At 38.7% G+C, this 11,686-nt stretch overlaps 1 protein-coding gene across 1 annotated transcript in view; it reads right to left on the bottom strand.

Moving 5' to 3' along the window:
- Nucleotides 1–273: 273 nt before the first annotated feature.
- Nucleotides 274–11,686, bottom strand: part of IL23R (interleukin 23 receptor) — a 63,371-nt gene continuing 51,958 nt past the window's right edge. The window contains exons 7-10 of the mRNA XM_012767231.3: nt 9,170–9,265; nt 6,235–6,337; nt 3,213–3,303; nt 274–924 (exon numbers count right to left, since the gene is read on the bottom strand). Coding sequence (XP_012622685.1) covers nt 274–924; nt 3,213–3,303; nt 6,235–6,337; nt 9,170–9,265 — 941 coding nt within the window. The remainder of the gene's footprint in view (nt 925–3,212; nt 3,304–6,234; nt 6,338–9,169; nt 9,266–11,686) is intronic.

The raw sequence follows: 11,686 nt of genomic DNA, 5'->3' as shown, positions 1-11,686 counted from the left end.
TTCTTTTTTTATACAGCAGAGAGAATTGTTCTGTCTTTCAATGAGGGAAAGTTAAGAGGAAATAGTTGATACTTTGTAAAAAATACAGGTGATATCCCTAATAATGCTCTGTGTGTGCGTGTGTGTGTGTGTGTGTCACTACAAAGCATGTTCCATCTTTGCATCTTAATTCTCTAATTTTAAAATATGAGGCAGAATTTAATTTTTACTGAGGGGAAAATCCAACTTCCAATTGAAAGGTAACTTTCCCATACTGATCTTGACCACACAGCTCTACTTTTTCAAGATCGAAATCCTACTGAAGTGGCTTTCCAAAATATTTTGTGGAAAATAAGAATTAATAGATGGCAACTCCTCATTCATGAGCCCCAAACAGGAGACGAATTCATCAGGCAGCAGGGTCTGTTCTGTTACAGTTTCATCCGGTGAATTGTTTTCCAAAAGCATGGTGGTTTCTCCTTCTAATGAGTTTTGTATGTCAGGAGGACTGCATTCTCCTGGATTTAAAATGAGGCTTAATTCTTCAAGAAAGAGTGTGTTGCTTCGTGAATTCATACTTGAGACAGAAAAAGCAAAATTAGGACATATTTTTAACCTTGGATTCCTCCCCAGGTCTAAGGAATCAATTGGTGATTTAAGAGCTGAGGAATCCATTTCATCATTACTGCAGAGATTGTTTTCCCCAGGGAGAAAATTTGAAATCTGGGGTTTATATCCAGTGTTGAGATCAGGAAGATACGTAACTGTAGTACTGGCCAATAGTGATTGTTGCAGGTAGTCTCTTGTGTCCAGGGATTCCGTATTCTTTTCCTTCTTGTACTCCGTGGGCTTGTGTTCTGGGAGAAAGATTTCTATCTCTGTAATCACAGGATCAACATATGGGACCTGATCACTGGAATTATTATTCATAAATTCACTCTTTTCCTAAGGAAAAAAAAAAGACGTTGTTTTATTGTTAAAAAGACATTGAAAGGGGCCAAACTGGATAACTGAATAAGGACTAGAATTTTGCTTTCTCTCAGCTTCCCTTTCCCTCTTCCTTTCCTCATATTGTTTATCTTCCCCTGTGATTTCCTTATTTTGTCTTTAATTATCCTTCCTGCTTCCAAATCTTTATTAAATTGTCCCATGAGAAACTGAAGGAAACGAATAACAAAAATAATCCATTTCTTAAGCACGCTTCTTGGCTTAAAAGATTTAAAGAGAAAGAAAAGTCTCGCCTATTAACTTGTATATTATTTTAGGGCATTTTAAAAATTGGATTTTAGAATATGTTGGACTATTTCTTAATATCATGGAACCTAATTGCAAGAAAATATTTTGCTGTGTAAATAAAGGAAATGAGGGGAGAACCCTATTTTGCTTATGTATTGAGAATGAGATTGTGATAAATGCTTGGTGCTCAGGTTCTAAAGGTGTACAGCTACACACAATTCAGACGTGTCTGTGATGATTGGGAGGGTGTGTCAGAGTTTTAGCCTGATGGCTTTTCTGGAAGACAAATGGACTCAAGGCCTTCTAGCTGATTGCTCACCTCTCAGGGCAAATAACTTCCACCCAACACAATAATAAAATTATAGCCCCTACTTTGTATGCATCCCCCCTTCTCATACGTTGAAGCCAAGGCAGTGTTATTTGGAGGTGGGGCCTTTGGGAGTAATTAGGTGACAATGGTGGAGCCTTCATGAATGGGATTAGTGAAGAAGAGAAAGGAGGGAGATGGGCTTTCTCCCTGCAGTGTGAATAGGCAGTCCTCCCGAAGAGAACCCTCTCTAGGAACCGAATTGTCTGGCTCCTTGATCTTAAACTTCCCAGCCTCCCGAACTGTGAGAAATATATGTTTGCTGTTTAAACTACCCAGCCTATGATACTCTGTCAGAGCAACCCAAGCAGACTACGATCCCACTCCATAGTCTCTTGGGCAGAAAACAAAACCTTATCTGAAGGAAACCCTAAGGTTCACCTCTAATTCCAGGAGCCCAGAATAGGAAGGGAGTTTGGCCAAGAGGAAGGTCTTAAATAAGGAACATGAAGGGTCATTTGAATTTTCTGCAGATCCAGCTTCCCCAGGGAACTTGCAAGGTTTTAGCAAGAGCAGCATGCTGGGAATTACTTTATTGAAAAGCCAGACACGAGGAGTGGCTGGAATAGTGCTGGAATGGTGAGTGGGATCAGATCACAGTAGGTCTTGTGTTACGAGACTCAGACTTCAAGCAATAGTTTTCAAACCCTTCGAAACATTTTTTACTTTTAGCCTAGGAACCCTTTGTTCAAATGATACGAGGTTGGGGAAAGAGTCGATTCATGGGATCACCAGAGCTTCAAACAGAGCCACTTTTATTTGTTTTTCAAATACTTTGTCTTCCTTCCCAACATGCTGTTCTCACTCCTGAACCTTTGCTCACGTTGCTCCCTCGACTTGGAATGTTCTCTTTATCCTGAACAACCTTGTCTCATCTTTCAGTGTGTTTTCTCTCCACTCCCATCGCGAGTCTGGGCTCATTTCTGTCACTGCACTTACGTCACTGCATTGCAATGCTTGGATGATGTGTTTGTCCCACTGACTGGGTTTTGAGCCCCCTGACAGCCAAGCCCCGGGGCTAGAAAGAGTAGCAGGACCGCCCACAGCAGACCCTTCCCCTCCTTCACAACCTGCAAAGTCCCCTATACCCTCAGGGTCTTCATGGTGCGCGCCCTTCTCCTCTTTGATAAAAAGGAAACTTGGCCCACCCCTGGTGGCACCATCTTTCCACAGCCCTCTCGCATGAATTTTCTTGCATCCCACTGGCTCTAGAAAGCGAAGTGATGTCCTCCTTGAGCTCCCCCTGCTTCTCCACCTCATGTGAAATTGAAGCACCTTTGAGTCTTTGAGGCTCATTCCCTTGAGCTTTGTTTTCTTCCTCCTTTTGTCCCTGAAGACAGCCACCAATTGCTTGGCCACCAAGTGACTCTTGCAGCTGGCCCACAATCTTCCACTTTACTTTTCTCTTTTGAATAGCCCTATTTCTTTCTTTCTTCCCTCTTTTCTTCCCCTAACTCCATTCTCTCCTCTTAAGTGGGGTTTGAAATGCACAATGTTGTTTCTACATACATATATATATAATTATGTTAATATGTATACACATGTATTTATTTAAATGGAAACTCTAATTGTTAGACTGCACTCTTGGTCTCCACTGCCACTCAGTTTTTGTGTGATGGTGTTTGGTTACCTGTAGCATTTTCGCAACATTACTGTTTTCCATATTAGGAACATCTTCGTGAAGCCACTTTGGTATTAGCAGTAAGATTCTTCTTTTAATTCTAAAAAATAAAAATGATACATTAGAAGAAGCATATTACTTTGGGATTGGTGCAGGCGATCATAAAGGAATTAGGAAGTGAACTGGAATGGGATGCACAATAAAAATCAAACTTCCTGATGCAGGACCTAGGGTTCCCATCTCTTACTTAAAGTTAAATGGGGTACAGCACCAAGAGGGCTATAATCTTAGCACTCTGGGAGGCCAAGGCAGGCAGATTGCTCGAGGTCAGGAGTTCGAAACCACCCTGAGCAAAAGTGAGACCCCCCCCCCGTCTCTACTATAAAATAGAAAGAAATTAATTGGGCAAGTAATATATATATAAAAAATTAGCTGGGCGTGGTGGTGTGCACCTGTAGTCCCAGCTACTCAGGAGGCTAAGGCAGAAAGATTGCTTGAGCCCAGGAGTTTGAGGTTGCTGTGAGCTAGGCTGACGCCACGGCACTCACTCTAGCCTGGGCAACAAAGTGAGACTCTGTCTCAATAAATAAATAAAGTTAAATGGGAAATGGATAACAACATCTTTTCAGATTTTTCTCCTGTTTCTATTGCTCTGCTTCTTTCTAATGAGCAGGAACAATTCAAAACACTCACACTAGATTCAAGATGATTGGGAGAACCACCCCAGCAACAAAACCGCATACATGTTAAGTAGATCAAGCCATTATAAAAGCAGAAGATGTCAGTGTGGGCAAGTTTGAAAAACTTAAGAGACATTTATTAGAACTTTCCAAGGTAACCAAAACTACAGAATATTAAAGAACAAGATATTATATAATAAAACCTTATAATTCGAGCTCCTCTGATTCTGAATTTTTAATTATTCCAAATAGGCTAGTGATGATAGTGATGGCTTCAAACTTTTTTTTTTTTATGGATGAAGTAGGAGGCTGGAGAACCTGTCTTGCCCTTGTGTGGCACAGTGAGAACTGGTTTTTACTTAGACTGTGTGCTTATCAAGGGTCACTGGAGTGGGGTGATGGAAAGAACAGGGAGAAGCCATGAGCATCCAACTTCCTGTCCCAAGCTACCCCTTAGTGCTGCCGTATTGTTTAAAAACACTTTCTGCATTGACAGTACAAATTGATTTGAGCAAACAGGTTGTATCAAGAATTTAGAAGAGACTAAACACAGTTTTACATGTAAACAATGGACCTGTTAACAACAAATCTAACTTGTTTACGTGTTTAAACAGGTTCTCCAAGGTCTTTTACTAAGTAACAACTGAAACAACTGAATTTTGCGAATTCAATTTGACCTTGGACTTGAAGGTAAAAATAATTTCTATACATATATTTATACAATATTTTATGATTCAGGTTTTTTTCTAATTCACGCTTTTTCTGTATTTAAAATTAGACCAAATTAGTAAATTCATGCTATTATAGTAAAGTTTTTATGTAGCATGCTGATACAGTGAGAACATATTTATAGGTATTTACCTGGGCTTGGATTCATTATATTGAAAACGAAATGCCCTCTCTTGTCCAATTCTGTTTCTGAAGTAGGGCTTTTACAACCAGTGTATGGTTATATTAAATAATAGTATCTGTTCATATGTATGGTTATATTAAATAATAGTATCTGTTCATATGTAAAATAAATATATAGAAATTACCTCGTTTCATCTTTTTAAAAAGAGTAATTATTTAAATAATTAAATTAGCTAAGAATTATCCTATTTCCTTATTTGTCATTACCAACTGAAAGTTAGTTTTTAGGTTATTCTTAATTACAACCTTAATGTTATTTAAAATTTCACACTGACTAGGACATCTTTGGATAATAACACAAATATTAATATTCTTTACAGGGTATTAGCTTGAACCTTAAGATATTTCAAGGGACTTTGTAATCAAGTATATTTAAAAGCAACTTAAAATAAAATTCCATATTAGTTTGTCCACATCACAAAGATATTAGGAAGATGTTTATTAAGGTGTAATTTAAATTTTGAAATATTAAGTTCTGAGGAAAAAGCCTACATAGATAAGAAATCATTAGCATACTTTATTTGGAATAGCTCATTTAAAATCCTTCTACTGCATTTTGATTATAAATTTAAAAGAAAGATTATCTCATGAAGCAAGTGATGGCAAGAAAGAGAAACTCAGTGCCAATTTGGCAAAAAAGCATTTGAAAGTGTCCAAATTGTGAATAATTAGATATACTGGGAGACTGCTACATCAAACAACTCTAGTCTATTAACAGATTAGAAATATTCAATGCATCTAGTAAAATTTACAATCAAAGGCTCTGCTTTCCTCAAAATCTCATTTTCAAAAACTAGGCATAAATCTTTGCTAATATCATGTTGGTGGGGAAAAAAAAGAACTGATCGAAGGAGGCCAGGCAGAAGGGGCTTCAGGGCTGGATGCTAAAACAGCAACACAATTGGTAACAAAGTGACAAATCCAAACATTGCCACACTTCTCTTTCCATTGATTCAGCTGGTTTGTTTGAGTAGAATTCAAAGCAGATTATGATTTAACCACTCTAAAGAACCAGGCACTGAAGATAAATTGAGGCACAAAGGAAAAGGCTGTGTAGTAAAGGAGAGAAGGTGGGCTTTGACACCAGCTGTGTCGGGACTCCTGGCTTAGTGCTCAGTGACCGTGGGCTGGAGGACTTAGACGCTTTAAGCCTCATTTAAGCCATGTGTAAAATAGGCCATGGAGTTTTCTGGCAAGTTTATTTTGAGGATTAAATGAATGACATTCATAAAGAGCTTGGCATGGGTAGGTACTCGTTAAATATTTGTTCTTTTTATTTTCCTTTTCCAAATAAAAAGGTTGGCAGATTTTTCTAGTAAAGAACTGAAATGACTATGTTTTGATGGTACACACACACACACACACACACACACACACACACACACACACATACATATATATGGTCTTAATCAGAAAACAGAAATTTTACAAAAACCTACCCAGTTCGGAGTGATCTATTAAATATCCCAACCAAAGAAAGAATTGACAACATAACAGCAAAGATGACCATTCCTGACAAAAGTCCAATGTCTTGCCTGTTGTCTAATAAAAGGAAAAAAAATAATTTTAAGCATTAGTGTTCATGTGATGCCACAATGATCATTTTCTCTATTCTGCTCAAAGCAAAGGGCTCAAAGAAAATGGAAAAGGGGGAGCAAAATTAACCTTTACCTTGGGCTATAAAGTGATTGCTCTTCCAAACTGCCTGACTACCCCAGGAAACAACTTTTTGTTTGAGAAAATTGGGCTACGTGCTAGAAGTGCATCTCTGGCAAATGTGGTCAGCTTGTGCGTGCATATTTTTTAACCTTTTGTGTGAAACAAAATTTATGTGCAACTTGTCATAGTTCTTCAAAATTCATTAATCATGAATATTTTTTCCTGCCAAAAAAGGACAGTCACTCTGTTTAGAATAATATATGTTATAAGAAAGAAATCAAAATTGCCATATATTTTGCACTCATACATATTATAAAACCTATGCTTTTCTTGCATTTTGAAGTTAATCTCCTGAAATCTTCAAATAATTAATATAATTTCTTGAATTGTGTTACCCACCAGGTTTATCACATTTTTCTCCCTGGTACTTGAGAAACCCTATTTTTCAAATATAGAAAATAGTTGAGACATGACTTACCATATTGGATTTGTTCTAGAGCCATGCTAGGTATGTGTTTCCTTCCATCCTCCTTCCTCAGTCCCTCCCTCCCTTTGGTGAACCTTTATCGGATACTTACCATTTGGCAGACACTGCCTTAGCCCCGCCCTAATTATTTCCCAGATATGCCTAACCTACACTTGGGGTGTCCAGGCTAAATGGCAGACAGGGCCCTGTGTAGCTCTAGCTCACTCCAAAGTCCCAATGGGCTATAGAATTAGTGTTTTCCTAGGGCTACAGAACTATTGCTGAAAACTTCAAGCAACCATAGGGGGCACTGGCAGCCACCCAGCCTTGGGCATTAGTGCCTAGCAGAGGATTACGAGCCTCCGAGCTATCATGGTGCCATGTGAAGGGTTCTAAGGAGCAGAGTGGGAGACCAAGAGCACAGCTTGAGATACTTGGGTTTGAATCGTACTCTGCCACATACCAGCTCTGTGACCTGCAGGCATAATTATTGCTGAGGCTCAGGTTTTCTCTTCTGTAAAATAGAGATACTACTACTTATCTAAGAGAGCTGTGGAGAGTTCCAGCCTGTGCATTCTTCACAGCAACATCAACGTGCAGGCCTGTGCAGGCATCTGTAATTAGGGATTTGTACTGAACCTAAGCACTTGGCTCATAATTGATTTACAGCTACAGCTTCAGAGTGCCCTTACCTTGCTTCATGTTTTTTATAACACTTAACCACTGCCTGACTTTCCTTGCTGTTTTATTTATTGCTTTTCTCCTCTGTCTATCTTAAATGGAAGCTCCATGGAGACAGGGTCTTTGCTCGTTGCTTTCACTGCCGATGGCCCAGCACATAGAACAGTGCCTAACACGACAGGAGTTGCTTAACGAATATTTGTGGAATAAATAAACAGAAGTGCAAAAAATTATCAATAAAACCTGAAAAAGTTCTTATACTATTTTTGCCAGATTTCTATGCAAGGAGATAAATGGTTTACCAATTGTCTAAAGTTTCTCAATTTGAAATTTCTAGTTAGAGTTATACTTGCCCATTGCACAACCTGATCTAATATCTTTAGAAGGTCAGGCATGGTGGCTCATGCTGGTGATCCCAGCACTTTGAGAGGCCAAGGCAGGAGGATCACTTGAGGCCAGGAGTTTGAGATTAGCCTGGGCAATACAGCAAGGCCCCATGTCTAAAAACAATTACAAAATGAGTCAGGTGTGTTGGTGAATGACTGTAGTCTTAGCTACTCAGGAGGCTGAGGCAGGAGGATTATTTGAGCCCAAGAGTTCAAGGTTACAGTGAGCTATGATGGTGTTACTGTATTCTAGTCTAGATGACAGAGTAAGACTCTATCTCAAAAATTTTTTTTAATTAATATTTTTAAGCTTAGAACATTTAGAGATGCTCATCAATAGAGTAATATTCAGTCATACTAACAAATAAAATAGGTTTGTATCAGAGAAAGAGCACAACCTTCAGGATTTTCAAATAAGAGGATTTGAATTTTAGGCTTTCACTTAGCAGCTGTGTGACCTCGAACAAGTTCCTCAACCTCTCTGAGCTTCAGTTTTCTCAGCTATAAAATAGATACATAGCACTTATCTCACCAGGTTGTTTTGAAGCTTGAGGAAGATGATGTACATAAAACTCCTAGCACGTGGTATTAGGTAATAGATAATATTTTTTTAGAAAGAAGGTTTTGGGTCTTGAGCCCCCAAAACTATTAAAATGAACATGTATACAACACATTGCAAAAGCTGGCAAAGCCTACGTAACCACTTCAATTTTAAGCATATCTTTGTACTGTGTCAATTATTTTCCTATGGAAAGCATATGGCATTTTTTTTTTTTTTTTTTTTTTTTTGAGAGACAAAGTCTTGCTCTGTAGCCCTGGGTAGAGTGCAGTGGCGCCATCATAGCTGACTGCAACCTCAGACTCCTGGGCTCAAGCGATCCTGCTACCTCAGCCTCCCGAGTAGTTGGGACTACAGACATATGCCTCCATGCCCGGGGAATTTTTCTGTTTTTAGTAGAGATGGGGGTCTCGCTTTTGCTCAGGCTGGTCTCAAATGCCTGAGCTCAAGCGATCTTCCCATCTTGGCCTCCTGGAGAGGTAGGATTAAAGGTGTGAGCCACCTCACCTGCCTGGCACATCTTATTAGCCAGAAACTTTTGCCTGATGTAATCTTTCAGTCTGGAGCGTTAAAGTGGGCAATCACTAAAGACTACCCCCAAAGCCTGAGTGGTATTTTCTTACCAGGAGTAAGGCGTTCTTTAAAGACGGAAGCAATTAGAAGCTCAGAATTCTGACTCTGACTATCATGTTGGAACGATTTTGGTTCCACCTGGGAAACTTAAAAAGAAAAGAGTGTCAGTTTCTCACATTTTGAACTTAGGTTGCTCAATTTTCTAAAAGAGTTTCTTCCCTTGTTTAGAGATGATTAAAGTAAACCAGTAACTTTAACAGGCTTGAAAGATAGAATAAAAGCAATGGTCTTCGATTGTGTGTCTCCTTTTTATTCAATTGGGTAAATCTCAAAGGAGGAAACACTGCAAGGACAATTAAAAACTACCTAGGGTTTGCAAAACTTCAAGGTGTGTTCACTAATTTCGTGAGGCTTCTAGGCAACAAATATCAAGGAGCTTTGTTTCACTGGGCCAGAAAAATGCACAGTAACTGGTCTCTACTTGATTCCTTCCAATAGATGATGCAATAATGTTTAGGTTTAAGAGTCTCCAAGATGTGTCACTGTTGCCTTTGCACAATGTTTGGGATTTTGATTAGCAGACACGTTGAGGCTGTAACACAGGGGTGAATGTCGTGAATGACTTCTCTCTGCTCCTTTCACGTTCTCAAGGATCCTGACCAGCCCTATCTAGTCATAAAGGCTGTCAGGACACTGCCAATGGAAGCCTCTGCCCAGGGTGGAGTGAGCAGCCTTGGCACCTAACTTCTTTCAGTCTGAATTCAAAAGAGTCCTGGTGCAGTCTTGCCTATCTCCTCCCTCCTGATAATTAAAAGGTGCCAGAGGTGACATTGAAAGCACAATTCTTCCAGCTGACAGAAGACATTTCTGAAGATGGTTCTAGGCTCTGGATCCTGAGAGTGCCTCAAGCTCTATTAATTCAGTCATACTGATTTCAGTGATCAAATTCTTTTTTTTTTTTAATTACTTTTGGGGCCAGAAAGAAATCACAACTTGAAGCATCCTTAACTGCCACCAAGATATCACAGGCTTGTATAATGAGCAATGTGGTCCATGTAACTCTCTTTGAGAAACATATCATATATTTCCAGTGAAAAGGTTCCTAGGGGTCTTTGGAATTTTTTTAAAAAAGGCTGATAGGGTGCAGGCACAGGTTTGATTGAAGAGTAGTTTTCTAAGAACAATAGGCAGGGGATTTTAGAAGATGAAAACATCAGAAAAGCCAAAAGTTCTTTCCTGTGTTTTTATTCTGGCTTCTCTACAGCAGAGGAAAATATTTCACTGGGAATTGTGACAAATCAGAAATTCTTTTTGGCTTCTCAGTGCTTCACTGAGTTTCTTTTGTGAAAGGTGGTCTTACTAAAAACCTATCTAAGAGAGATAAATAACCTATCTAACAGAAAGTAAGAGAAATAAACTCACAGCACATAATTGCCCCTTTGAAAAGGAAACTCACGACACAAATACCCCCTTTGTTCCGTTTTAATTAAAACGTCTTGTGGCCTGACTTGTTATCGCTAAGAGCTCTTCCTCAGCCTTGAAGAGCCCTAAGCAGACAGTAGGGATACAAACTCCCCACTCCAGCTCTGGTCAGCACCAGATTCCAAGGACTCAGATAAAGACGGCCCCATAGAGGAAAAAAATAAATAAGTAAAGAGCTCCTGCAACTTCTTTGCTGCCGCTTCTGTTATCAGTCTGCTGAAGCAGAGGGGAAAAAAGCACCAAGCAACTGTTCTCAGCTGCCCGGCAGTACCCTCTGCCTTTTCTTCAGTGCCATGGCCACACACACTTTCTCTCTCTCTTTTTCTTTCTTTCTCAAGAAAGTAAAATAAACTTTCTTTCCAAAAATTATTCTACTCCTGGTGTGAGAATTCTTTCTCCAACCCACTGTGAGCACCTAGCATTTTGCTCCCTGGGTATGTGGTGCCACCAAACTCTGAGACAGCAAGGTTATGCGTCCTAATGGCCAACAGTCAGGCTTATTCATCTAAATTAGTATTTTACAGGCCAGTGTTCATTCTCAGGGAGGTGAAGTAAGAGATTGCATCTACATACTTTGAAAATTTTAAGAATGAAAATATTACATTAAAATATAACTCAACTTTCAATTCGGCAAAATCAAGGGTTTATATAATAGCATATGTTGCTATATTATTTTTGTTTGACTTTTATTGTTTTGGTTTTGCTTTTATTATTTTTATTTTAAAATTAGCATTTTTAATTTAAAAGTAATATATGGTGCTGTTGGCTTTTAGTACAGGTTAATCTAATTCTGTTGTATAAATGATGGGTGATTATTTAGCAATGAAACTTTGTTCAGTTATTAATTTACATCATATAAAAATAATTTCATATCTGACTATTAGCCCTAATAGGGAATAAATACAATCTCCCTTTAGAGTCTATTTGTTATCATAGTTTCAAATCAACCAGGTGCATTACATTAAATTAAAGTTATTTAAAAGAGGTGCTTAATTATCACAGGGTAATTTTACAAAGGATCAGATATCTGAAGACAATTTATAAACAAAATTGTCAGAGAAGACAGCAAACCAATGACAAAATTT

This window comes from Microcebus murinus, chromosome 2 (assembly GCF_040939455.1).
Source record: "Microcebus murinus isolate Inina chromosome 2, M.murinus_Inina_mat1.0, whole genome shotgun sequence".
NCBI classification, from domain to species: domain Eukaryota; kingdom Metazoa; phylum Chordata; class Mammalia; order Primates; family Cheirogaleidae; genus Microcebus; species Microcebus murinus.
Note: the sequence above shows the minus strand (reverse complement) of the source record. Positions and strands in the feature narration are given on the sequence as shown.